At 67.8% G+C, this 23,192-nt stretch overlaps 13 protein-coding genes across 13 annotated transcripts; 7 read left to right on the forward strand and 6 right to left on the reverse strand.

Annotated features, from left to right (window-relative positions):
• The first annotated feature begins 247 nt into the window (after positions 1–247).
• Positions 248–1,403, forward strand: FA09DRAFT_332537 (hypothetical protein). Its single transcript, XM_025743493.1, has 5 exons — positions 248–560; positions 617–821; positions 873–1,096; positions 1,154–1,238; positions 1,291–1,403. The coding sequence occupies exons 1-3, from the start codon at positions 309–311 to the stop codon at positions 998–1,000; spliced, it is 585 nt and encodes a 194-aa protein (XP_025595153.1). The 5' UTR covers positions 248–308; the 3' UTR covers positions 1,001–1,096; positions 1,154–1,238; positions 1,291–1,403.
• Positions 1,404–2,764: 1,361 nt separating this feature from the next.
• FA09DRAFT_161804 (hypothetical protein) lies at positions 2,765–3,476 on the forward strand. The gene is made up of 3 exons (XM_025739242.1): positions 2,765–2,975; positions 3,031–3,139; positions 3,197–3,476. Exons 1-3 carry the CDS (start codon positions 2,886–2,888, stop codon positions 3,433–3,435), a joined length of 438 nt encoding a protein of 145 aa, XP_025595154.1. The 5' UTR covers positions 2,765–2,885; the 3' UTR covers positions 3,436–3,476.
• On the reverse strand, positions 3,464–5,717 carry FA09DRAFT_363295 (hypothetical protein). The gene is made up of 2 exons (XM_025745568.1): positions 5,530–5,717; positions 3,464–5,464 (listed from the first exon to the last, which is right to left on the reverse strand). Exons 1-2 carry the CDS (start codon positions 5,599–5,601, stop codon positions 3,518–3,520), a joined length of 2,019 nt encoding a protein of 672 aa, XP_025595155.1. The 5' UTR covers positions 5,602–5,717; the 3' UTR covers positions 3,464–3,517.
• A 117-nt stretch (positions 5,718–5,834) lies between these two features.
• On the reverse strand, positions 5,835–6,497 carry FA09DRAFT_332541 (hypothetical protein). The gene has a single exon (XM_025743494.1). It carries the CDS (start codon positions 6,366–6,368, stop codon positions 5,898–5,900), a length of 471 nt encoding a protein of 156 aa, XP_025595156.1. The 5' UTR covers positions 6,369–6,497; the 3' UTR covers positions 5,835–5,897.
• Positions 6,498–6,997: 500 nt separating this feature from the next.
• On the forward strand, positions 6,998–8,259 carry FA09DRAFT_332542 (negative transcriptional regulator). The gene has a single exon (XM_025743495.1). It carries the CDS (start codon positions 7,035–7,037, stop codon positions 7,761–7,763), a length of 729 nt encoding a protein of 242 aa, XP_025595157.1. The 5' UTR covers positions 6,998–7,034; the 3' UTR covers positions 7,764–8,259.
• Positions 8,178–10,503, reverse strand: FA09DRAFT_341603 (hypothetical protein; the record flags this gene model as incomplete). Its single annotated transcript, XM_025744470.1, has 8 exons — positions 8,178–8,186; positions 8,248–8,853; positions 8,906–9,122; positions 9,174–9,240; positions 9,296–9,492; positions 9,544–10,040; positions 10,096–10,261; positions 10,316–10,503. 8 exons carry the CDS (start codon positions 10,501–10,503, stop codon positions 8,178–8,180), a joined length of 1,947 nt encoding a protein of 648 aa, XP_025595158.1.
• Positions 10,504–11,993: 1,490 nt separating this feature from the next.
• FA09DRAFT_363299 (hypothetical protein) lies at positions 11,994–13,762 on the forward strand (the record flags this gene model as incomplete). The annotated part of the gene is made up of 1 exon (XM_025745569.1): positions 11,994–13,762. Exon 1 carries the CDS (start codon positions 12,014–12,016, stop codon positions 13,760–13,762), a length of 1,749 nt encoding a protein of 582 aa, XP_025595159.1. The 5' UTR covers positions 11,994–12,013.
• Positions 13,763–13,778: 16 nt separating this feature from the next.
• On the reverse strand, positions 13,779–15,687 carry FA09DRAFT_161922 (Endonuclease/exonuclease/phosphatase). Its single transcript, XM_025739243.1, has 5 exons — positions 15,298–15,687; positions 15,020–15,243; positions 14,616–14,963; positions 14,146–14,561; positions 13,779–14,094 (listed from the first exon to the last, which is right to left on the reverse strand). The coding sequence occupies exons 1-5, from the start codon at positions 15,522–15,524 to the stop codon at positions 13,795–13,797; spliced, it is 1,515 nt and encodes a 504-aa protein (XP_025595160.1). The 5' UTR covers positions 15,525–15,687; the 3' UTR covers positions 13,779–13,794.
• A 193-nt stretch (positions 15,688–15,880) lies between these two features.
• Positions 15,881–16,608, forward strand: FA09DRAFT_323306 (hypothetical protein; the record flags this gene model as incomplete). Its single annotated transcript, XM_025741083.1, has 3 exons — positions 15,881–16,000; positions 16,138–16,240; positions 16,340–16,608. The coding sequence occupies 3 exons, from the start codon at positions 15,881–15,883 to the stop codon at positions 16,414–16,416; spliced, it is 300 nt and encodes a 99-aa protein (XP_025595161.1). The 3' UTR covers positions 16,417–16,608.
• Positions 16,419–17,864, reverse strand: FA09DRAFT_332544 (hypothetical protein). Its single transcript, XM_025743496.1, has 4 exons — positions 17,122–17,864; positions 16,860–16,947; positions 16,707–16,803; positions 16,419–16,639 (listed from the first exon to the last, which is right to left on the reverse strand). Exons 1-4 carry the CDS (start codon positions 17,784–17,786, stop codon positions 16,470–16,472), a joined length of 1,020 nt encoding a protein of 339 aa, XP_025595162.1. The 5' UTR covers positions 17,787–17,864; the 3' UTR covers positions 16,419–16,469.
• A 148-nt stretch (positions 17,865–18,012) lies between these two features.
• On the forward strand, positions 18,013–19,563 carry FA09DRAFT_363303 (kinase-like protein; the record flags this gene model as incomplete). Its single annotated transcript, XM_025745570.1, has 3 exons — positions 18,013–18,391; positions 18,483–19,262; positions 19,348–19,563. Exons 1-3 carry the CDS (start codon positions 18,116–18,118, stop codon positions 19,561–19,563), a joined length of 1,272 nt encoding a protein of 423 aa, XP_025595163.1. The 5' UTR covers positions 18,013–18,115.
• An 85-nt stretch (positions 19,564–19,648) lies between these two features.
• FA09DRAFT_341609 (2-nitropropane dioxygenase) lies at positions 19,649–21,466 on the reverse strand (the record flags this gene model as incomplete). Its single annotated transcript, XM_025744471.1, has 12 exons — positions 19,649–19,693; positions 19,752–19,783; positions 19,849–19,949; positions 20,006–20,036; positions 20,099–20,148; positions 20,207–20,270; positions 20,329–20,431; positions 20,485–20,562; positions 20,616–20,671; positions 20,732–20,814; positions 20,888–21,026; positions 21,211–21,466. The coding sequence occupies 12 exons, from the start codon at positions 21,464–21,466 to the stop codon at positions 19,649–19,651; spliced, it is 1,038 nt and encodes a 345-aa protein (XP_025595164.1).
• A 594-nt stretch (positions 21,467–22,060) lies between these two features.
• Positions 22,061–23,192, forward strand: FA09DRAFT_332546 (hypothetical protein). Its single transcript, XM_025743497.1, has 2 exons — positions 22,061–22,738; positions 23,103–23,192. The coding sequence occupies exons 1-2, from the start codon at positions 22,103–22,105 to the stop codon at positions 23,136–23,138; spliced, it is 672 nt and encodes a 223-aa protein (XP_025595165.1). The 5' UTR covers positions 22,061–22,102; the 3' UTR covers positions 23,139–23,192.

A 23,192-nucleotide genomic window follows, 5' to 3' on the forward strand; every position in this document is an offset into this window, starting at 1 on the left:
TCGGAGCCGCGTCAGACTTTAATGTCATTGTACCTCCTGGCTTATCGTGCGAATGCTTCTCGATCAAAGCAGCACCTTCCGATCTAAGTCTGCGGTATGCTGTGTCGTGCAAAGGAGGCCTGGGGAGAAGGGGGGTAGCAGTGTGTCCCGATTCCCGCGCGACACGAGCGTGTTGCTGCTGGCGTGGAGTGGAGGCGCGCGGCGCGCGCACGGCCTCGCGCGCCTTGCTTCCCCACTCCATCCACCGCTCGCACCGCACCGTACCCCGCACTCGCCGAATTTGCGCGGCCGCGGCCAGACGTTTCACCATGCCCGCAGCCGTACGTCGCCGTGCGGGCGCGAGCGCCGCGGCTTCCGGCTCCCAGGACGCCGAAGGCAGCCACAGCGCCCAGGGCGTAGAGAGCAGCCGCGATGGGGCCGCAGCGCCCGTTCCCGATGCTCAGCTGTGCCGCCTCGCATCGATCGAGCTGAGCGGCACGCCCTCGGTAATGGGCTCGTGCGTCGCGCTCAGCCCGGCCGGCCAGGCGGCCTTCGTCTCGCCAGCGGCGATCCACGTGCTCGTACGTCGCAGTGACGGGCTGCTGCTGCGCGGCGGCACTGACTTCGTCTTGCACAGACGCCTGCATGGACGCTTGCACCTCTGTCCGATACCAGTGCACCGAGCAGCAGAGACCTCAGCATGCGCCTACTCCCTGGCCTGGAGGTGCCGACACTGGAGCGCAGCGCGGCACTGTCGTGTGCGGCGTACACGGCCATTCGAATCGATCCTCTGCTCGCGCCAGCCAGGGACGACCACAGCACAGGCAGAGCGCTCGGCCAAGGTCAGTCTGTCGCTCCGTGACTGTGAGGCTGAGCTGACGGTACGCGCGTAGACTACGCGGCGTTTCCCGTCGGTCTCGACAAGCTGGGCTGGAAAGCGGCTGCCTGGTCGCCGCAGCCGTTTGGGAGCCTGAACAGGTGCGTCCTGCAGCCCTCGCTGTTGGCGTCGACCAGCGGCTGAGTGATTTGCAGCCCGCTACTGGCTGCGCTAGACTCGAGTCTGCGCGTGTCCGTCTTCCACGCCAAGTCAGATCCTGTGCGCGGTCCGTACGAAGTGGTGGGTGGCGTGTTAGTGGACTTGTGCTCGATTGGCGCTGATGTTCGAGCCGCGCAGAGGGACTATCTGAGCGTGCCGGGAGCGGACAAGGACGCAGAGGGTGCTCCGTCCCGCAAAGACTTTCTGCGGCGACAGATCACCTGTGAGGCTGCTTGAAGCCGTGTGCGAGGCGCTGGCTGATCCGCCCTCGGCAGGCATGACGTGGCTTCCAAGCACAGCTCGGGAGCAAGAGCACACAGGCACCGCTCCCTTGCAGTCCAGCTGCCATCTCCTCGCTGCGACGCGCCTCGGCGAGCTCCTGCTCTGGCGGTTTGCCGCAGGAAGACGGGCAGAGTTCGTCTGCTCAACACAGGCCGCGCCGAAGGCTGTCTGCGGACTGAGCGTGGGCCAGTGGACAGAAGCTGCGCATGAACAGAGCAGTGAGTGTGTTCCTTCAGGTCTCCGCTCGCCGTCTGACGCCGCTCGTAGTCCGTATCGCGATGCAATCCGTGTCGAGCGTCCACACGGCATCCGTGTCATTCAGCGCGGACGGGACGCTTTCCCTCTCCTCCTCGTCGGCCTCGTTTGCCTTTGCGCATCAGTCTGCGCTGTCTGCCTGGGCCGGCGATGCGCTTTACCTCGCCTCTCCCGGCGCACTGCACCGGTGGGTGCCGGGCGCGCCGTCGTCCCATGTCGAGCTGGGCGCAGACGACGCAGGCCGGGGAGACCGGCTCAGCCCTGCTGCCTGTGAGTCTGGAGGTCACACATGCACATGCGTTGCTGACGGCCTGCCAGCGCTCGTCGCGACCCACGATGGACTGGACTTGGTCCTCGCGGACGGGCTGCAATACCACGTCAAGCTGTCGCACTTTTCTGCACGAGCGGAGGCGCTCTTGCCGACCAAGCTCGCCCTACCGAAGGCGCACCTCGCCGCCATTGGGCACGCCGTGCACGATCTGCAGGCATCATACGAGGCGGAGCAAGGACTGTGGGCTCTCTCTGGCCCTGCAGGCCATTCACTGGACGGGCAGAGCCAGGCCTCACTCCGGTGGGCAGTGCATCGGTTAGCACGAACGGACGCCTTGCGTAGCGCGCGCAACTGACATCGGCGTGCAGTGCGGACACCCTGGGCCAGTTTCGCTACGCCAGGCATCCGGCCTTGAGCGCGACTCTGCTCCTTTCGTTGCCCGCCGAAGAGGGACCGTTTCAGCCATCAGAGAGGGCGACTGCGCTGTTGCGGCACCAGACGGCCGCCACTGGTAAGCGCGCTGCAAAGCGCTCTGCTGTGTCCGGGCTCACATCACTTCGCGCCTGGTCAGCTTGGAACTCGGCAGCTCGCTTCGCGCCCCTCCTGGCGTACTACCACGCGCTGCCGCGGTCCGCAAGGGCGAGCGTTGTCGACGCTGTCCACCGAGAAGTGGAAGCCAGGCGCGACGCTGAAGGTGTTGAGGAGCTGCAAGGCGTCGTTTGGCTCAGCACCTGGCTGGCAGTAAGTCTGCACTTGACAGTGGCGCCTCAAGCAGTCTCTGACCTCGCGTGCACAGTCACAAAGCGCCGAGAGCAGTAGAGCGAACATCGTCCAGACGCTAGACCACGCCAAGCGCAGTGTGATTCGCGCCAATCTGCGTGCCAGGCTGCAGAGGATCATCGGAGCGCTAAACGGGCGAAATGGGCACGCAGGTCAGTGATGCCCGCTCATGAGCATGCTCTTGTCTGACAGTGAGACGCAGACACGCATGAGTCGGCTTCGTACTACAAGCGCACTGCCGCCCTCGGCTTGCTGGCCTCGACGGACGGCTCCGACGCGCAGATGCGCAGCCAGGCCTCGAAGCTTCTGCAGAGCTTCCTCACCAAGGCGCAGGCCAAGGCTACGGAGCAGGCGTGGACCGCGCAGGCCCAGGTGCGGATCCTGGCTGTACGGCCCTGCATGCCATGTCTGACTCTCCTCGCTGCAGACGGATGTCGGCGTCGACACGGGAGAGACCTGTCCGGTGTGCAGTGCGAGCGTCGCGCTCAGTCTGCAGCATGCAGACTTGGCAAAGTGCGCCAGCGGCCACATCTGGTGTGAGTCGCAGCGAACGTGCTGGCGTGGCTGCGCCCTGACCTACTTCTGCCTTGCAGCCAGGTGCTCAGTCACGCTGCGCCTGCTAGAGACGGGCGCCCGCAGCTGCGGCTGGTGCGGCGCGCAAGCGGCGCTGGCGCCGCCAGAGCTTCGCGACACCGGCGATCACAACGCTGCCGGCGAGGCGATGGAGCTAGACGCACCAGAGCAGCACCAGGAGGGCAGCGAGCTCAGCGAGCTGAAGCGGCAGACGCGCTGCGGCATCTGCGGCGGGCCGTGGTGTGTGCTTGGCGGCTGATACTCCCGGTGGCGAGCCAATTCATACCCTGCACGACTCTGCTTGAGGATCGATTGACGGAGAAGTGGGAGGATAATGTACATCATGCCGCGAAGCCGGCGCCCGGAGCAGCCAGGAACGCCTGCAGCCAGTCCCAGCCGAGCTCGTCCGTGGCCATGTCGCCGTCGAGCAGCGTCTGCTCGCCAATGGCGACGAGCGCGTCTGCGGCGCTTGCCTCGCGCGTCGGCTCCACGAGGCGGCACAGCGCGTCGAGGTAGCGGGCACTCAGATGCACCGCGTTCTCGGCAGCCGAGGCCGGCAGCGCAGAGGCGGCCGCGCTCATGGCGGCCGCGGCGGCGCGAATGCTGCCCATGCTCTGCGGCGCGGCCAGGTTGGAGATCGAAGCGAACGTCAATCCCTCGTAGCCGGCATCCGCGAGCGCTGCAGGCAAGAGGTGCAGGTAGATGACGAGCAGCGCGGCATGCGCAGCCAGGACGACGAGCGAGTCTGGAATGTGCGCCAGCTCGGTGGCCGAGAGTAGCGGCATCTGCGCGAGGACGCCGAGCGCGCCGTCGAGGCAGAGGCGGAAGGTGCGCTCCACGGCATCGGCAGAGGCCAGCGAGACGCGCTTGTTGTTGTCGACGGCTGCCGCCTGGAGCGCGGCTCGCAGTGCACTCTTCAGCGCGACGGCGCACACCTGCATCTTGACGCTGTTGCGAAAGAGGAACAGCCCAACTGTGCGGCAGTTCGCGGCGGCGTGGCTCTGCCACGACGCGAGCCGAGACTCGAACGTCCACTGCGCCTCCCACGCCTCGAGGTCTCCGACGAAGCGCGCGAGCAGCGACGTCTGGGCGGCAGAGCCGAGGTGCGTGTCGGAGCGCTCCAGCTGGTCCAGCGCCGTGCGGTACCGCAGTTGCAGCTCCGTGCTGGCCGCATCGCAGGCGAGAAACCAGTCGCACGCCTGGACATCTGGGCTGCGTGCCCAGGCAGAGAGGTGCAGGCCCAGAGCAGCATCGCCGACGCCGGCCTGGCGCCCCGGCGGGCAGTGATGCAAGACGTAGACGTTCTGCTGCACATGATTGAAGAGCAGGATCCTCTCGTCGCGTCTGCTCGCCTGCGCGTGCAATGCATCGCCACGCTTGGCAGAGGCAAAAGTGACACCGCCGTGCAGCGCCGCGATACGATCGGCGTAGCCCAGATACAGCTCGGAGAAGTCGTCGTCCGGCGACTTCCAGACGGTCAGAAGCAGGAACGCAAGGACGACATCGAGGGAGCACTGCGCCTCTGCGAACGCGAGCACCGCCAGCGTGCGGGTGTGCGCCGCGAGCCTGGCTTTCCAGTCTGAGAAAGCGAGCGACGGACGGTAGCGTGCCGCGACGTAGAGCACCGTGCACAGCAGAAAGGGCCTGGACGCCAGGTCCGGCAGTGCCCAGCCTTCACCGTCCATGACGCCGAGCCAAGGCTTCAGGTGCTCGTCGAAGTACGCGAGCAGCTCGTCGACCTGAGCATCGGCAATCGTACAGGCCAGGCGGGGGTCTCGTGGTGCCAGCAGGTCGATCATGGCGGGCAGGCCCGCGAGGGTGCGATCGCGGCCGCTGGGCTGTGCGCCCGCCTCGGGGCTGTGCAGCAGCTGGCGGAGCGTCACGCCACCAGGCTGCCCGGAGCGTGATCGCGCGGCCCCGGCAGAGTGCAGGTCAGACACATCGGCGTCGCCAGAGGACACAAACGTGTACGTCGAGGTGCGCGGCGCGGCCATGAGCGTGTGCCAGACGTGCTGCCGCAGCAGAGCGTCGCGCAGCATAGCCGGCGCCTCGGCGCCAAGCGGCGCCGTCGTCTGAGTGGCATGCTCGGAAAAGGGGCTCGTAGCATGCGGAGAGGCAGACGGCGCTGTCGAGGCGCTCGTCGTCGCTGTCGGGCCCGGCGCTGCGGCCAGCTTGCTGACTGCCTTGCGTCCGCGCTTGCGGGGCGCTTCGAAGCGGCATTCGAAGCTGTGCGTCTCGCAGCGCTGGCACGGTTGTGCTGCGTCGGCTGTGGATCTGCGACACTTGACCTGCGGCGATGTGCCTCAGCGCTGGGTGATGAGGCGCGTCACTCAGCGACACGCTGCGGGCTGACCTTGTTCAGGCGGCACTCGAGACACGCCGCTGGCGAGGCGCTCGAGGCGGGCGCGCTGGCGATGCGCGCCATCGTGCGATCAGCGGCGCTGCGAGCCGCTCGAGCAGGCCTGCCCGCCGAGCTGCATTGATCTACGGGCCGAGGGGGCAGCTGCTCTGCGGCGCGAGAGGTGTGCGAAGAGGTGGTGGTGAGGTGCAGCAAGCAGGCTCGGCACTGCGCGGCGCTCGCTCGCCCACCCCACGGCGAGGCGCGGCGCGGCGGCGCCGCGCGCGGCTTGCTTTCTCTCTCCCACATCCCAATGCAGCGCTCAAGCTCATCTCTCTCGCAGGCAGCAGGTGCATGTGTATTTCACTAGTCCGTGACACACTTCACCAGTCGAGCGCCAGCTCTGCAACGCCCGCGCCCTTCTCCAGCTCCACGATGCGCACGTACGATCGCTCCACGCTGTCGGCGCCGTACACGGCGACGTACGCCTGCTCCAGATCCTCAGCCGTGCGCTTCAGCTTCTCCCGCCCGGCTGCAGATGCGTCGAGCGCCTCGACGAAGAGCACAAAGTCGCGCGTCGAGTGCGCCTCGTCGGCCTCGTCGCAGATCTTCGTCGCCTCGCCGTCGCGGTAGTTCAGATGCCTTGTGAGCACGCGCGTGCCTGCCGCTGCTGCATCGGCCGCATCGGCGTCGCCGAGGTCGCGGTAGATGTACTCGCCGACGCTCGTCTGCTCGAAGCGCTCAGGCTCGGCGGCGGGCACGCCGAGCGGTTGGAAGGCGTACTCCTGCTGCGCCTGGTGCAGCACGATGGTGCCTTGCGTCAGGCTGGCGACGTCGAAGCCGCCGTGAGGCATGACGTGTTGCCTGCGGGCAAAAATCAGCATGCTGCTTGCGAGCTCTTTGCTCGCAGCGAGACTGACAGCTGGTTCGCCAAATACACGTCCACGAGCGGCCCGATGCTGCGCGGCCACTTCTGCTCCTTGAGCACGCGCGAGCAGAAGGCGTAGTGCGTCGGCTTCGTCTTCTTCTTGGGCTTGAGGCCCATGGCCTTGTACACGTCGAGCCACTGCGAGATATTCGGCTGCGCTTCGAGCTCCGTCAGCGCCGCCGAGGGCACCGAGGCGTTGAAGTCGCGCAGCGCCGACGCCTTGAGCTCGTCTAGCGCTGAGGAGCTGGCGCGCGCCTCGGCCTTGAGACACACACGCACGACGGCGCATGCAAAGTATGGCGAGAGCTGCGAGACGCTGGAATCGATGAGGAGACGCATGGCGGGATAGGGCGGGTGATGCTGTGCCGCCGGGTTGCTGGCAAAGGGCGGCCTTATGAGGGCAGCCGCTCGAGGCAACTGGCCGAGCTTCGCACCGCTGTCTGGCCGGCCTAAGCGCCGTGCTGCCGCCGTGCAAAGGGCCGCGTTTCTGCCCGCTGCGGCGCGGCGCGAATGACTCGCGCGCGCCCCTCATGCTCCGCCCCATGCAGCGCCGCACCTTCCTCCGGCACCACCAACACCACTACAGATCGCCATGTACCTCCGCGCAGTGCACGTCGAGCGCGATGAGGAGGCGCTTCGGCAGCTCATCCGCGACTTCCCGCTCGGCGTCCTGACCACGGCCATCGACCTGCCCGACCACGACCTGCTGCAGCACACCCACGTGCCCTGGCTGCTGCAGCAGGCTGACTCGCCCAATGCAGGCGCAGATGCAGCGCCGCAGTACTGGCTCGAGGGCCACATGGCGCGAGCCAATCCGCACGTCAAGGCTCTGCTCGCCGCGCGTGCACAGGGCGGCAGCGTGCCGGCTCGCCAGGTCAGCGTCCTCTTCACGCACGCCGCCGAGTCGTACATCACGCCCAAGTACTACACAACGACGAAGCCAGCCTCGGGCAAGGTGGTGCCGACGTGGAACTACGCGGCGGCGCAGGTCTCTGGCACGCTGGAGCTCGACGAGAGCCCAGCGTATCTCCTCCGTCAGACGGCTGCGCTGACAGACAAGCACGAGGCGACGCAGGCGAGCCGCGACGGCAAGCCCGCCTGGACGGTCGACGAGGCGCCGGAAGAGTACATTCGTGCACTGTGCAAGGCGATCATCGGCGTCCGGATCCGAGTCGAGGCGTTGCAGGGCAAGTTCAAGATGAACCAGGAGATGCCGCTCGGCGACCGCGCCGGCGTCGTCGAGGGACTGCGTGCGATTGGCATGGGCGAGGTTGCAGATGTGGTCCAGCAGCGCAGCGACCTGAAGGAGCGGGCAGCCTAAAGGCGTGTCCGACCCCTTCAGACGGCGCGCTCGGCGTCAATGCGTGCGCAAGGCCGCGCATGCTCGGGCAGCAGGCTGCCGTAGACCTGCAGGGACCGAGCATCAGCGCAGGCCTCGGCGTCGTCGGCATCGGACTTACGTGAAAGAAGTCGCGATCAGGCGTAGCCACCTGGACAAGACCGAGCGCTGCATCCGCGCGCATCCTCATGTCACCCATGCCTGCGGCAGCCATGTCGGCGCTGCCAGTGTACGGCGTTGAATAGCCGCTGCCGCTGGACTGCGCTTCGTCGATCGGAATGCTGCCCCGCGTCGAAGCCGTCGCGCCGGCGTTGGAGATGGTTGCCGCGCGCTGTCGCCCTTCCGCACCCCAGCGCTGCGGCGGCACGCGGAGCGAGTCGGACGAAGCGCATTCCTCTACGCGCTCTTGCAGAGCGGTCAGAGCACGGTGACGGCGCGTCGATGGGGTGCGAGTGCAATGAGACACCTGAGCAAGTGATGCAGGCTGCTCGACCGTAACCGGGTCGCTGGCGAGCTTAGGGAGCTGTGAGCGCGCAAATAGCGCTGCTCCGACGCATGCTCGCGAAGCGCTCGCAATGCTTGCGTTGAGTGACGTCGCTGCGGAGGAGGCTGCCGATGCGGGCCGGGAGCCGCGTGTGGGCTGTTGCGCTTCGACGATGCCGTCGGCGGCAGATCGTGCCGCGAACACGTCTGCCTCGTGGCAGAGAAGCGGTGCACCAAGCGTCAGGCTGAAGAGCTCGGCGATGGCCTCGTTGGCGCTCGCCTTGCCCCAGGCGAGCCATCGCTGCGGCAAGTGGCTCCACTCGTGCGCATCGAAGCTCAGAGCGCCCGCCGTGCCACCGTACTGACGGCCAGAAGGCTCGGCGTCTGCGTGGGCCAGGCGCGATGCGGCCGCTCGCATGGCCAGGACCTGTCCCTCGACGACGCAGCGGGCGTTCGCGCGGACGTCTGTCAGTTCCGCCACGCGAGCTCCGTGCTCGAACTTGTAGAATGCCTTCGCCGCGCCGTCGAAGAGAGCGTAGCGCTTGTCGTCGAGCGACACTTGGCCTCCAACGCTGACTGCGTTGACCAGCTGCGATCCGAAGGGTCAGTCAAGTGTCTGTACATCCCCTCGGTGGACTCACCTGCCGAAAGGTGGACCAGCGTCCGTTGGTGTAGACGTCGCGAATGATCTGGCGTGCCACGCCTCCGCCGGGCCAACGCACGATCGCCAGCCATCTCGGCATGGCCGCATCTTGAGCGGCGAGCGGGTTCGGCAAGAGCTGGTGCTGGGCATCGGCGATGAAGGATCGCACCGGCAGGGCGAGCACGTCAGTCTCGCCAAACGAGACGCCAACGTCCCTGTGAAGTTTCAGCAACAGCTTCGAGCAAGCGGAGCCAGGCCGCGCTCACGTGGGACGCGGCGAGAGACCGATGAAGGCCGCAACGTCAAGTGGAAGAGCGGGTGCGACGATGCAGTCTGAAGCGCCGCGAGTCAGCTCAGACCTTTCCCCGCTATCCGGCAGCCGGCTCACCTTCAGCAAAGCCGTAGCGCCGCACCAGCCAAGAGCTGGCGTGCACTTCTCCCGGCGCGTCAATGGCGTGGACAGTCGCGAGCATCCGTCGCAGTGCCGACTCCTGATCGCCCGACACAATGCCGAGAAGCATCGCGTCCCAGCTGGCCTCGTGCGGGTTGTAAATGCCCGTGGCTGCGGCATCGCACGGTGCGAGACTGCGAGCGGTATCAGAGTCTCTCGCAAGACGGAAGCCAGGGCCTGCTCACCTCTCAAAGCGGCCGACCAACAGAGCGCGCAGCAGACCGCCAGCGGTCGTGATGTGCGCCGTGTTCGACCATGCGGCAGGCGCTTTGCCCGGCTCGCCGACGAAGCCGACCGCACGTCCGCGACGGACCTTCAGAAGCTGGGCTGGAAAGCCGGCGAGATCCGGCACCGCGCCGAGCCTGCTCGCCAGCTCCGCGTGCAGCAGCTTGCGGCGCTCTCGCAGCTTGGCCTTTGTGACGAGATCGGTGCCTGGCGTGCCGAGGTGGAAGGAGAAGCCAGAGGCTTGTTCGCTCGCGCTGTTGCTTTCGCGAGGCAGACAAGCCGTTTCGAGTGCGCGCTCGATCGCGAGCAGCTCCGACGTGGTGCTCTCGTCCTGCGGCGTCGAGGAGAACGGCACGGAGAAGAAGTCGTGGCCGAGCTGCTTGTGAATGCGCCGTGAGGGGTGCAGCGAGGACAGGAGAGCAGCGGCTTGCGGCGCCAGGAACACTGCCAACGGTGACTGCGCCAGCTTGAGCGAAGGCGCAGCACTGGTCCTGACGTTCTTTGGCACTCACCACGGCGGCGATCCCAATAGCTCTCACCTGCGAGAGGCGGATGTGCGGCGCGCTGTGCAGCCGGTCCAGGAGCAGATCGAGCGCCTTGACGATCATCTCGACGGGCATGAGCGAGCTGGGTCCATGCTCCTCCGTTCTCGGTGCCGAGTAGACACCGTTCTTGGTGCTGGAGAGCGCATTAGCCGCGAGTCTGGCGCACCGGAACGCGCGCACCTCTCACAGATGCTCGGGAAAGTCCTCGTCGAACGTCACTCGATCGGCGTAGATTGCCTCAGGGCTCGCATCGGCAATCACGACGGCCGAGAGGTCCTTCTGCCGCAGCTCGAAGGCCAGGACGAGGCGGGCGGCTGCGCTGCCGGCGACGCCCGTGTCGGACGCGTCGCCGCGCGAAGAGCGTCGACTTGCCATGCTGCGGCCGCACGACCCGCCGCGAAGGTGCGTCTGCCTGCGCCTTCGGACGTCGTGGGAGCGCCGTGACCAGATCGTGTGAGGCTGTGCAGCAGGGAAAGAGACGCGGGCGCCTGGGTTGCGCGCTCGGAGCAGGGACAGCGCGGGGGATGACGTCGAGGCGGACCAGAGCGAGGAGTGGTGAGCGTAGCTGGCTCGAACGTGCACATTGCGGCAGCCGAGCCGCTCTCTTCGTCTTTGCACGTTGCGCCAGCGTCAGCGCAGAGACGGTCCGGACGAAGCTGAGTTGCCGAGGTCAATGAAGGTCAGGTGCCTCTCGTGTGGCTGAATCGTGCCACGGCTCGCCGGCCGCGGCTGCGCTCCGTCTGCTGTGCTGCGCACCATGCGCCCTGATAGCGAAGAGCCTGGCTCGAAGAGAGCTGCGTCCATCGCCGCGCCGCAAGCTGGAGTCACTCCCTCAAGCCCAAGCGCCTCATGAGCTCGCCATGCCGACGAGTCGATGGCGAGCGGGTATCCCGCTGTGCGCAGTCAGACGACTCGAGTGCTGGGTTGAGCAAGCTCTGCTGAAGAGGAATCGGCGCCAGGGGCGCAGCCGCAATGCCCCTTTACCCTCGTGCAATCAGGGCGCCAATTGGCCCCCGACGCCGTGCTGTGCCCCTGCCGGCTCGAGAGAAGGTTCGCGTGCATCGCAGACAGGCAGGAGTGCCGTGCGAGAGAGGGCCCGAGTTGTTGTTTGTCATCCACGACTGCAGAGGAGGTCCGGCAGCTTCGCTGCCAGCATCATGCTGCGGCTGCTGCGGCAAGGCCGATTGCGTCTTGCGTGCGGGCGGAGGTGGGAGAGAAAGGAACGGGCGCGGTGGGCGGTGCGAGCGCTCAAGGCGCGCCTGCAGCCGCTCCCCGCGGCGGCCGCCTCGCCTTTCTCGCGCGCGGCCGCGGCTACAGAGAGCAGCATCGAGCATACGCTGCGACGCTTGACCGCGAACGACATCCACGTCGACGCTGCCGTCGGGGTCGGAGCCCACAAGTGCTCAGATCAGCCCATCGAGCGGCAGGACCGATGGGCTGCCGAGCAAGCTGCCGTCTGCCTTTGTGCTCGCGCCGCGCCGGCCGCGGCTAGGGGCCGACGGCCGCGCCGTCTGCTGCGGCGAGGACAAGGGAATGCACAAGCACTGCAGCCGGCACCCTTGGGCATGCCGCGCGCTCCCTTGTCCTCGTCCGTCGATCTGCCTCGCCGCTCTCCGCCATGTGGGACACTCGACGCCGATGCACTGCCTCCGCTGCTTTGTCCGAGAGGCAGCCTTCGCACTTGCCCGCGGCCGCTCAAAAGCAGCGCCCTCGCCACGGCGCCCCGCACCCCAAGCGCTCGCTGACTTGTCTCCCTCCCCGATACTCTACCCGCTCTCGCTCGCCCGACTCGTCTCTTGCTCTCTACCGCTCCTCTCGTATCCTCTCTCGTCAAGTGTCTTGACCTCTTCGCAACTCGCCGGCCGAGTCTTCTCAGCGCGCCACCATGTCCGCTGCTCCCTCGACTGGAGTCCGGGCTCCTCCGCTCGGCACCGTCCTGCCCTGGCTACTGCAAGCCGCCTCGCTCATCATCCTGCTCCTCGTGCTCGTCAGCCCAGCGCCGCTGAGTGGCAGCGACATTTCGCTCCTCACCGTCGCGCCCGCCACCGTCAACAACACCGATGCGAGCGGCAACGCCAGCAGCACGAGCCTCGTCTTTGGCACGCCGAGCTCGTCTTCGGCGTCGCTACCGCTGAGCAGCTCGGCGAACTCCAGCTCTGTCAGCCTGTCGCCGCTCTCAACGCCGAGGAACAGCAGCGTCGCGACACTACCCGGCACCGGCGCGGCATCGCCGACGCCTTCGCCGGCACCTGCAGCGACGGCCTCGTCGTCAGTCTCGGTCGCGCCGCCCGTCTCCACGGCGGTAGCGCTGGCGCTCCGGCGGCGATCTGTCCAGCTTTTCGCGCGTGAAGACCTCAACAAGACGAAGACAAGCGGGCTCGGCGTCAACGGCACAGTTGCTGCGTCATCATCTGCGTCCTCGCAAGTGCGCCTCATTTTCGGCCCGCTCGGCTCCTGCGGCACGTCGGCATCGGGACAGCGCACCTGCACCTCGGCCCGTCTCTCGCCGCGCTACGACTCCTCCGTGCTGGCCACCGAGGAGAGCGGCAGCTTCAGCACCATCGGCCTACCGGAGCGTCTGCCCACTACGCCAATTCTCTTGCTCGTCGTCGTCGTCACCCTGCTGCTCTCGGTGGCGCTGGGTGTGCCGAGCATCCTGGCCCTCGCCTCGCCGCGCAAGTTCGGCTCGCTGCTCGAGGCCGGCCCGACGGAGCGCAACCTGCGCAGCGCGCAGCACTGGATCCATCTCGCCACGCTCGTCGGCTGGGTGCTCTTGGCCGCCACAGGCATCGGCATGCGCATCACCAGCGCCAGCGCCTGCACGGCCTTCAACGCCGCCAACGCCACGCGTGCGCTGCCGCTCAGCGCGATGCGCAACGGCGCCGAGGATGCACTCACGCTCGAGGCAAGCCTTGGCAAGGCGTTTGGCCTGATGTGGGCCGTGCTGGGCCTCCTGGCTGCGGCAGCCTGGCTCGAGCGCAAGCGTCTGCGCCGCGCCGACGCCGTCTCGCAGGCACGGGCCGACGTCGAGGCCCAGTGGGGCCGAGGCACGCTGCAGGCGGCAATGGAGCACATCAAAGGCGGAGCTGCTGATGCCAAGGCACCTGCGACGCTCGCTGCGCTGCCGCCGGTGCACGCTGTCCCTGGGCAGGGACACTACTGGCTCGCACAAGACCCCGCGACAGCGGCGTATGTCTACCCTCCGAACCCGGCGCTGCCCCAAGCCCACCTTCAGGCCGCCTCGGCATCGCCATTCTGGCTCAACCAGGCCGAGAAGTTCGGCGCATCGACGGCCGTGCCGGACATGAAGCGCAGTGTCTCGCCGGCGAGCGCGTACGAGCATCACATGCGCCCCTCGTCCGACATCGACTCGCACTCGCTGACGGGCAGCGTGTCCTTCTCGCGACAGGAAGGCGGTGCCGCGGCAGGAGACGCCTTGCCGCGCGGCGCCAGCCCGGCTCCCACGTACTGGACGTCGGAGGACGTGGAGCGCGTGCGAGACGAGGCCAAGGAGGCGCGCCACCGCGCCGAACTCGACCGCGTGGCGCGCGAGCAGCGCGCAGACGAGGACCGCGAGCTGGAACGCTGGGAGATGGCGCGGCGGCGCAAGGCGGGCGGGCTGGGCTACCACTGATGCACACGCTGCTGTTCTCTGCAATCATACCTCTATTCCGAATGCGGCACGATCTCGGCGCCGATCGCCACGTGGTCGCTGGCGCAGACGCCCTTGCGCGGCACGCCGGGCTGCAGCGTCTCCGTCTTGTGTGTGCGCAGCAGGGCAGTGACGGGCGGATACGAATCGGATGCCGTGTGTCGTCGCGGCAGCAGCCAGATGTAGTCCAGCGTCAGGGAGAAGATGCTGGAGTAAAGCGTCCACATCGGCTCGGTCGAGGGGCCGCTGTGCACGTTTGCCTGGCCCTCGATGTACGACTCGTCGTCGAAGCGCTCGCGGCCGCGCGCGCTCGACTGAGTCAGGTGTCAGCCGTGCCTGTCTGCGCACCAATCGGGCAGACTCACGCCGAAGTAGTTGCCCTCTTCACTCTCGCCTTCAAGATGCGAGTAGTAGCTGCCGTACGCACTGACTGCTTTGCCAATGTCAAGCTTGTGCAGCTGCACGAGCTCGTCAATCGACAGCAGGCCATCGTCGGCAGAGGCGGCGCGGCAGGTCTTGAGCATGTGGTCAGAGTCCGCCTCTGGCGCGGCCGGCTTCTTCTCCTCTGCTTGTCCTGCTGCTGCTCCGTTCTCCTCTGGCTCATCATCGCCCTCCTCCTCGACATCATCCTCGCCTTCGATGCCAGCCTGGGCGCGGGCGCGGGCCTCGTCGATGCTCCGGTGCATCACGCTGGACCGCAAGATCTCCTCGCGAGCATGTGCATCCAGCGTGCCGTCGCGCAAGAGCTGGTACGTGGCGCTGTGAGGTTGGTCGTTGAAGTCTGCGAAGGCGCGTCAACTGGCGTGATTCCGGCGTCCCACGAAGCGCAACTCACCTCCAGCGACGACCACGTCCCAGCCTGCCGTCTCGCTCCGCTCTGCCCGGAACGCATCTGCCGCACGCATGAGCAGACCTGCCTGACGTACTCGTTCGTAGGCGTGCTGGGGATGCCAAAAGAGATGCGTCGTGCCGACGACGAGGCCGCCGGGCCGCCCCGCAAAGGGCAGCGCCACCAGCAGCGCCACGTTGCGCGTCACCCTGCTGCAGCCGCTGCGCTCCGCCTCCTTGACGGGCGCCAGAGTGCGGGGGCTCAGGTCGTCGAAGAAGATGAGCTTTTGCGCCAGCGGCTCTTGCGCAAAGTACGGCGATGCTGCGCTGCGTGGTTTTGTGCGCCATCCGATGACTGGAGGTGCAGAGCTTAGCGAGTGTCCAGCGACCGCATTGCCTTCGAGGACTCACGGAGTCCGTGCTGCTTGGCAGCATAGCCTTTTTCGTACACGAACTTGAAGCCGGCCTTCTCCAGATTGGGCCCGTGCGAGTCGAGCCGGTCCACCTCTTGGAAGCAGGCGATGTCAAAGGCGTGCCCGACCAGCTCGGCGCGCAGACCCGCCTCGCGGTCCTTCCACTTGAGGCAGTCGGAGCCGGGAAAGAGCTTGCGGCGCACCAGTCCTTGCGCCAGCAGGCTGCAAGACATGCAATCAGCGCTGCCTCGGTGCAAGAGCCGCAGCGTCACTCACTTCCAGCTGCCGACTCGGACGCCACTGCCGCTGCTGCTCGCACTGCTCGACGCCTCTGCCCGCACCCTGGCCCACTCTCGCGGCACGTACAGCGAGCTGTCCGCCTGCGCGAGAGGCGCATTGGCCTGCGCCTCCTTCTCCGCCGCCACGCGCTCCTTCTTGGCGGCGCGTTCGGCACGCAGGCGCTCGATCTCTTCGGGCGACGGGCGCTCCTTGGCTGCGCCCATGGCAGTGTTTGGGCGAGGGGAGCGAGGGGGCAGCAGAGCGCCTAGGCCTCGGACGAGCTGGCGAAGAGTCAGCGTGAGACGAGAAGGTCGCGGCAGTAGATCGGCGACGATGTGGTGGCACGCAAGAGGGAGTGGCAGGTCGCAAGGCAGCAAGGTGCGCTGCTGCTCTGCGAGAGGCGGGCGCGAAGCTTGGCTCCGACACGCGCTCACCTGCACCTGCCCGAGTGGAGGCGGCGCCGCGCACGCATCGCTTAGTCAGCAGGCCGTCGCGCAGCCGCTCGCTTCAGCCATGCCACCACCAGCGACCTGCGCCTCTCTCTTCTTCACCTCTACCTCGCTGCCTCTTTCACTCGACCATGGATCTCTCGTCTCTCACCGGCAAGAAGGGCGCCTCGTCCGCCGAGCTCAAGGAGGCCTTCAAGGCACAGACGTCGCAGGAGCTGGCGCAGAGCAGTGCGCAGGCCCTCTTCACCAAGGTGAGCGTGGCAAGCGAGCGGGAGCGCACGCAACAAGGCATGCTGCTGCGCTCGTCGATCCGTGCCTCGCCCAGACCAGATCACTCACTGCTGCGCGCTCCGTCTCCGAATTCCTTGCGTGCGTGTGCGCGTGCCAGGCCACGGAGAAGTGCTTTGCCAAGTGCGTGCCCGCGCCCGGCACCAGCCTCTCGTCCAAGGAGCAGGCGTGCACGGAGCGCTGCGTCGAGCGCTACTTCGAGGGTGAGTTGCGCCCCGAGGCCAGGCGGGCGAGCGCTGCGCCCGTCACGCGCCGGGCCGCTTCCTGCCTCGCGGTCGGCTTGCTGACTGCGCGCCCCACAGCATTCAACCTCGTCTCCAACGCATACGCCCGCCGCGTCGCAGCCATGCGGGAAGCCGGGCCCGACGCGCTCGCCTAATTACACGATGCAGAAGGGATATCATTGGTCGGCCGTGTCTCGTGCGCGCTGGCTCAGAACATGCGTCGTCGCTTGCCAGTGCCCGGCGCGCCGCCCTTGGCCACGGCGCCCGGAGCCTGTGCGCCGGGGCGCTCCAGGCGCTCCTTGTGCGCCGCAAAGGCAGCTGCCAGATGCGAGGGCTGCAGTGCACCCACGTGTCCCTGCGCCGCGGCTACACGGCGAGCTGGGACGGGCGTTTAGCATGGGAGCAGAGCACGGGCGGGACAGCTGATCAGTGATGCTCGACTCACCCTCCTCGACCATCTCGCCGATGAAGACCTTGCCTGCTGCGGCGAAGAGCGTAGAGAGCTGGGGCGTGATGGACTGGGACAGGACGTGGTTGACGAGCTTTGCACGAGCGCGTCAGCCGCGAGCGCAGGCTGCCCACGGGCCTGGCCACTCACTCGCCGCACATCTGGCTTGCTCAGACCAGTGCGCTGGAACGCCTCGTGCCGGTCGTACTGCGCCGGCGACATGAGCTGCATGAGAGCGCTGAGAGCATGGCGTCAGCGCGGGTGCGCGAGGGCAGCCAGCTCGCACGCAAGCAGCGGCTCAGGCAGCAGCGTGGCCATGGCCGAGCGCACAGCAGCTGTATCGTTGCGTTGCTTTCACCGCATGCTGTGCGCAAGGCAAGCGGATGTGATCCGAGCAGCTCGACACACTCACCCAATCTCGCCCTTCTTGCGCTCGTGGCTGCGCTCGATGCTCTCGAGGTCCTGCGCATCCAGTGCGCCCTCGTCCTCCTCGTCCTCCTCCTCGTCGTCGCTGCTTTCCTCGACCGTGCCGCGCTGCTGCCGCTGCCTTTGCTCCGCCTCGAGCTGCTGTCCCGCCGCCGTCGTCGGCGGCGCAGGCGTGCCCTCGCCCTCGTGCCTTGCATCGCCCTCTCCCACCGCCGCTGCCGGCGTCGCGCGCGCCACGCTGCCTGCGCGAGTCGAGACGCTGCCTGCGCGGCTGGCCGCCTTCTTCGTCGCCTTCTTCTTGGGCTTGCGCCCGCCGGACGCGCCCTCGTCGCCCGCAGCGGCAGCGGCATCTGCCAGCGCGCCCGGCGCCGGCGTAGCCGTGCTACTGCCTGCGCGCGCATTCGCACCCGCACCCGCGCCCGCAGCGGGGTCCTTCTTGGGGCGCGGCTTGCGCGGCTTCTTCGGCTTGCCGTCCGACGCGGCAGAGGCCACCTGCGGCGAGGGCGCCGCCGACGGCGGCGGCATGTCGGACGTCGGTGCTGGACTGCTGCCCGGCGCCGGCGTGCCGTGGGTGAGCCATGGCGCGGCGGCCGCGGCGTATGGCTCCACCAGCGGCTGCGAGTTGGCCCAGGGCGGCGGCGGAGAGGCCATGCGGAGCAGATGTGTGGGGCAGCTGTGCGGCAGGCTGAAGTCGAGCGGGCGCGGCGCCGAGATGAGGGGGTCTGGTGGTGGAGGGAGCGCAGCTTGCACGCCGCGTCGCCGGCCGGCCGTGACGGCGCGGCGCCGCTGCCTTCGCGTTGCCAGGGCTTCCTTCCCAACCACGCGCGCCCTCATTCATCTGCCTTGCCCACGCCAAAGGCCGCCCGCTCTGCTCATCCTCCTGCACATGCATACCCTCTTCTCTCTTCGCAAGCGCGCTTGACGCATTCGTGACTCGCGTCGCTTGCTTGCCGAGCGAGCGGCCCATACGTGTGACAGCCATGGCTCGCGCACGTCTCTCGCTGCTTGATCTGCCGGGCCCCTCGTCGCTGCCCTTCACGCTGGCCCAGCTGCTGTGCGACGCCGAGCCGCACGCCGACGGCCTCACGTCGAGCATCCTGCGTGCGCCGCTGCCCGCCGCGCTGCCCGCCGCCGCAGCCGCCGGCGGGCTCGCGCGCTGGCTCGCGCTCAAGCGCGTGGCGCGCGAGGACGAGGCGGCGCCGCACGACGTCGTGCGAGAGGCGCAGCTGCTGGAGCACTCGCACGGCGCGGCGAATGTGAGTCTTGCTCCCGCTGTCGGGGCAGTCTGCAGCCAGGGGGGGGCCATCCGAGTGGATGCGAGCTGACGTGTCCCGCACCACACTCCAGGTCGTGCCTTTACTCGGTGCTTTTGTGGACACGTCAGATCCATGGTGCAGCTGGATCTATCTCGTCGAGCCGCTCTACCCTCTCACGCTAGCCGACGCTCTCCGCATCCCACCACAAGGTCTGCCGGCAGATTGGCAAGGCTCCATGGGCCGCGACTTCGGGCCGGCAGCGCTGTGCGCCGACTGCCACACGGCGCGCTTCCGGCATGGCGTGGCCGCAGGCCTGCTCGCCGGCCTGGCGCACCTGCATGCTCTCGGAATAGCGCACCGCGACATCAAGCCCTCCAACATCCTACTCAGCGCAAATGGAGAGCCACGCCTGGCAGATCTGGGCACTGCGTGTCGCAGCAGCGCGCGCTCGCACACCATGGACGTCGGCACGCGGGCATACCGCGCGCCGGAGCTGCTCTTCGCACCCAGCAGTGGCTACGACGGGCTTGCCGCCGACGTGTGGTCAGCCGGCACTGTTCTGGCGGAGTTCTGGACTCCCATGCGCCAGACGACGCCACGCGTGCAGACGGCGGCGGCGCCGCCGCCATGGGAGCAAGCGCTGGCGAGCGAAGAAGCTTGGGCCAGGCTTGAGCGACAGCCGCAGCGGCAGTCTGAGAGCGTGGACTGGCAGGTCGACGACGACGAAGACGACGACGCAGACGACGACGAGATGGTTGTGAGCGACACGGGCTACGTGCGGACGACGCTGTTCGACGAGCGTGGAGACATTGCGCTCGCCGGGAGCATCTTTGAGCTGCTAGGCCGTCCCAGCGACGACAGTGCTTGGCCTGTGAGTAATAGCTGGCTGCAGGGTTGCAAGCTTCTGTCGAGGCCGCAGCCGTCGCTGATTTGCTCGGCCCTCGTGTGCACTACAGGAAGCCGTCGACTTCTGTCCCACGCTTCAGCGCATGCCCTTTCCTGCACGTCCGCCTGCGCAAGGTGGCCTGCGAGCTCGATTGGGCTTGGACACGAGCGTCGATGCGTTCGACGAGCGCATCCTGGCCTTCTGCGAGGCAGCCCTCGCTCTCTCCGCCAGCGCTCGGCCCACGTCTGCACTTGCCCGCGCCTTGCTCGTGGACGCAGAGGAATGACAAGCAGCCCGCCGAGCGCGTCAGCCTCGTGAAATATCAATCATTAGACCCCTGCAACGAAGCGCCGGCATCGAAGTAGCTGCACTCAGAGGTGCGACTGGCGCGAGGAAGAGGCCGACTGGGCGCCACCCTGCGAGTGGAGAGTCAGCATGGCCGCCGCACAGCGGCTCAGCGAGGCGTGCACGCACGGTGAGCGAGGCTAGACGGTTGATGTGTGCCTCTGCATGGGCGCGTGCGTCGTCAGTGGTGGGCCGCGATTGGGCGCTCTGCATCGAGGCCACTCACCTGCGTCGGCGCTCATCTTCTCGCACAGATCCTTGCACGACGGAATGTCGTGGATCAGGCCGCACACGATGCCCAGCGTCCACACGCCGGCGTCGGGGTCGCTGGGACCGAGGGTGTGAGCAACGACGCGCGCCGACGCTGCTTGCAGCGCGCTTACCCAGTCGTGTAGACCGTCTTGCCTCGTTGGCCTGCGCGAGCGCGGGAGCGTCAGCAGGAGCAGGGCGACACCAGTGCTGCGATGTTGACGCACCAGACACGAGCGGCTGGATCTGCTCGAACTTGGCGCCCTGCTTCTCGAGCCTGGGTCGGGGCGGTCAGCTGGCTGGCAGCGCCGCAGAGCGCGCCGATGGACACTCACTCGAGCACCTCAATGCTAATCTTGTTCTTGTGCATGCGGGCGCTGTTGCGCAGCGAGCGCAGGACTGGTTCGAGCAAAGGGTCAGGCTCTGCACGAGCCTGCGCGCGGCGACTAGGGCTCACTGTGCGTTGTCGCACGCTCGTCCGAGTCGACGATGACGCGCTTGATGTTCTCGTGGATCGTCGACTCCTTGGTGCACATGAAGCGCGTGCCCATGTTGGCGCCCTGCGTATAGCACGTCAGAGGCGCGCGAGCCAGTGCAGCGCCGGCCCACTCACGACTGCGCCGAGCGCCAGAGCCGCAGCAAGACCCTGGCCGTTACCGATGCCGCCGGACGCGACAAAGGGGACCTTGAGCTGCGACTAGTATCAGCTGGTTGCGTTCTCGGCGCTTCGGCCGCTGCGCTCACCTCCTCGTATGCGCGGGCCATCAGCACGAGACCGCCGATGTCGTCCTCGCCGGGGTCTGACACGGGCTGGGTCAGCGCGAGCGGCGCGGCAGCGCGCGGTTCGGACGCTGACTCACGGCCGGCGCACTCGAAGCCGTCGATGGAGAGCATGTCGACGCCGAGCTTCTGCGCGCTGAGAGCGTGGCGCACGCTCGTGCACCTGGTGCACACAACGAGGAGATGAGCACAAACTTGCACGCTGAGGCAGGGCCCAGGGCGCGGCTGCCGCTCACTTGTGGATCACAAAGCCGCCGGCATCCTTGATCTGCTTGATGACGGGGCCGGGGTTGTTGCCGGCCGTCTCGAAGATGCGCACGCCCTCGTCGAGCGCCGCCTGCACGTAGCCGGGGTAGTCGGGCGGCGAGATGGACGCTGGCCAGGGTGTCAGCCGGAGGCTCGCAGGAGAGCAGCAGGCTCGGGAGGTGTGACGTCTGCGCGAGAGAGACGTGCTCTGTCCTCGCCGAGCAGCGATCGCTGACGTCGCACAGCATCGCGTGCTGCCTCGCGCGCGACACGGCCTCCAGCTCCGCCTCCGCGTTCAGGGCACTCCACTTACGCAGCAGCGTCACGTTGACGCCAAAGGGCCCGAGCTTGCAGCGCTTGGCGACGTCGGGGCGCAGCATCTTGCGCGTGCGCCGAATCTCGTCGCGCAGTGCGGCGGGATTGGGCTGCGTGAGGGCAGTGAGGATGCCGAGGGCGCCCGCATTGCTGACGGCGGCGACGAGCTCGGCGACGCCGACCCACTGCATGCCGCCCTGGATGAGCGGGTGCACAAGGCCGAGCTGCTGTGTGAGGGGCGTGGTGAGAGGCATGGCGGGTGTGGGTGTGGGTGTGGGTGTGTGTGGTGGTGGTGAGAGGCAGAGCGCAGTCAGTGCGAGGATCGAGGAGAGGCCCAGCGTCAACTCCGGCCCGACGCACGCAACGGCCTCGGCACGCCGCTGGGCCGGAGATGCGGGGGGCGGCGCAACTACAACTCAGCTGCCATCGGGAATACAACCGCGGCCGCCCTGATTACGCGGGCGAGGGCGCGTCAGCGTCTCTCTTTGCCGGCCGCTCGGATGGTGCTCCAGCCGGCTCCGGCTGGCGATGCCGGGGCCGCGCAACTGCCTCGCCATCGCCGATTGCCTGCTTCTCTGTCGGCGACTCTGCTGGTATGACAGCGCCGGCATGCGTGAGAAAGTGTGCCCATCTGCCTAGTATCAATGCCCCGGCGGCACCAGATGCAGCGGGGAGGGCAGCAAGGCATGCGGAGGCTGGCGCGCCTCAGCTCTCGCGTCTGTTCCCACGCGGCGTTGAGACACCGCGCCTCGGGAAGGGGTCGGCGCCGGCGCGCGCAGTTGCAGCAACGTGGCTTGGGCATCCTTGTGTGGCACGGCGCGCACGGCGGCCAAGCAACACCTCTCTTCGCACCACCACCCCCCTACGCACCTCCGCACCCCTCGCACAGCATGGGCGCCGACTGCTGCGGTCCTGACCACGGCCACGCGCCGCCGCCCCAGCAGCACGCGCACGAGCACGGCGGCGCGCCGCCCGCGCCCACCGAGGAGCAGCTGGCCTTTGCCGATGCCGGCTTCAAGAGCGTGCCGCTGGCGCTCGATGCCGCCTCCAACCAGCTCGTGTCGCCGACGCACGACCTCACCGTGCTCAACGCCCTCATCCGCTCCCTCGCGTCGCTGCCGCCGCAGCTCGCCTTTCCGCCGCCGCCCAACGTCGTGCCGCCGCAGCGCAGCATGGCCGTCGCCAAGGCCAAGGAGGACGGCGTGGCGGCCTTTGCCGCCGGCAATCTCAGCGAGGCCATCCGCCTCTTCACGCTCGCCATCGACGTCGCCGCCTCGCGCCCGCTGTGGGAGAACAACGCCATTGCGCGCGACGAGCTGGCCCTCTGCCTCGCCAACCGCGCCGCCGCCTTTCTCGAGGCGCACGCCTTCCTCGAGGCCCTCGCCGACGCCGAGGCCGTCGTGCAGCTCAAGAAGCCGTGGAGCAAGGGCCACTTCCGCAAGGGCAAGGCGCTGCACAAGCTCGGGCGCAGGGAGGAGGCCAAGGAGGCCTTCGAGCTGGGCCTGTGCTTTGATCCCGAGAGCACAGTGAGTGCGCAGGCGCGGCGGAGTGCAGCGAGTGGCATTGGCGCCCATCAGGACACGGTGGAGCGAGGTTCGGGAGGCGTGCGATGCACTCTGCGTAGCCAGGCGCAATTGTCTTCACTGGCGCTCTCGCTCCAGCACGCCATTGCTGGGCCATGCTGGAGGGCAGACGGCAGCGGGCCGAAGCCTTGTCTGCCCGAGCTCGCCGCGACGGCGGACGCACGCCTATTGCAAGGATCGCTTCGACGGCGGCTCGCTTGGCCAAGCCCACTTCTATCTGCGCGCGACTGCTGCCGGCTCCGGGCCCTCGTGCTCCGGCGTCACACCTGTGCGGATCCGCTGCTGACGCCTCCGCCCTGTCGCACAGGACCTAAAGGCGGCGATCTCCGAGCTGGCTCTCTAGAGTACGGAGCACTCCACCATTGCGACGCGTCCGACGGTAGACCGCACATGGGCC

The sequence above is a fragment of the Tilletiopsis washingtonensis genome, assembly GCF_003144115.1.
Source record: "Tilletiopsis washingtonensis strain MCA 4186 unplaced genomic scaffold FA09scaffold_26, whole genome shotgun sequence".
In the NCBI taxonomy this organism is placed as follows: Eukaryota; Fungi; Basidiomycota; class Exobasidiomycetes; order Entylomatales; genus Tilletiopsis; species Tilletiopsis washingtonensis.

Coding starts and splice junctions, on each gene's coding strand:
- FA09DRAFT_332537 (XM_025743493.1), top strand. CDS start 309: ATGCCCGCAGCCGTACGTCGCCGTGCGGGCGCGAGCGCCGCGGCTTCC. Junction 561..616: donor CAGCGGCGATCCACGTGCTC/GTACGTCGCAGT, acceptor CGTCTTGCACAG/ACGCCTGCATGGACGCTTGC. Junction 822..872: donor AGGCAGAGCGCTCGGCCAAG/GTCAGTCTGTCG, acceptor GTACGCGCGTAG/ACTACGCGGCGTTTCCCGTC.
- FA09DRAFT_161804 (XM_025739242.1), top strand. CDS start 2,886: ATGCGCAGCCAGGCCTCGAAGCTTCTGCAGAGCTTCCTCACCAAGGCG. Junction 2,976..3,030: donor CGTGGACCGCGCAGGCCCAG/GTGCGGATCCTG, acceptor TCCTCGCTGCAG/ACGGATGTCGGCGTCGACAC. Junction 3,140..3,196: donor CGCCAGCGGCCACATCTGGT/GTGAGTCGCAGC, acceptor TCTGCCTTGCAG/CCAGGTGCTCAGTCACGCTG.
- FA09DRAFT_363295 (XM_025745568.1), bottom strand. CDS start 5,601: ATGGCGCGCATCGCCAGCGCGCCCGCCTCGAGCGCCTCGCCAGCGGCG. Junction 5,465..5,529: donor TCGAGTGCCGCCTGAACAAG/GTCAGCCCGCAG, acceptor ACATCGCCGCAG/GTCAAGTGTCGCAGATCCAC.
- FA09DRAFT_332541 (XM_025743494.1), bottom strand. CDS start 6,368: ATGCCTCACGGCGGCTTCGACGTCGCCAGCCTGACGCAAGGCACCATC.
- FA09DRAFT_332542 (XM_025743495.1), top strand. CDS start 7,035: ATGTACCTCCGCGCAGTGCACGTCGAGCGCGATGAGGAGGCGCTTCGG.
- FA09DRAFT_161922 (XM_025739243.1), bottom strand. CDS start 15,524: ATGGGCGCAGCCAAGGAGCGCCCGTCGCCCGAAGAGATCGAGCGCCTG. Junction 15,244..15,297: donor GTCCGAGTCGGCAGCTGGAA/GTGAGTGACGCT, acceptor CATGTCTTGCAG/CCTGCTGGCGCAAGGACTGG. Junction 14,562..14,615: donor GGACGTGGTCGTCGCTGGAG/GTGAGTTGCGCT, acceptor GCGCCTTCGCAG/ACTTCAACGACCAACCTCAC.
- FA09DRAFT_332544 (XM_025743496.1), bottom strand. CDS start 17,786: ATGGCCTCTCCGCCGCCGCCCTGGGCCAACTCGCAGCCGCTGGTGGAG. Junction 16,804..16,859: donor GCAAGCCAGATGTGCGGCGA/GTGAGTGGCCAG, acceptor GCTCGTGCAAAG/CTCGTCAACCACGTCCTGTC. Junction 16,640..16,706: donor CGGCGAGATGGTCGAGGAGG/GTGAGTCGAGCA, acceptor CGCCCGTCCCAG/CTCGCCGTGTAGCCGCGGCG.
- FA09DRAFT_332546 (XM_025743497.1), top strand. CDS start 22,103: ATGGGCGCCGACTGCTGCGGTCCTGACCACGGCCACGCGCCGCCGCCC. Junction 22,739..23,102: donor GCTTTGATCCCGAGAGCACA/GTGAGTGCGCAG, acceptor CCTGTCGCACAG/GACCTAAAGGCGGCGATCTC.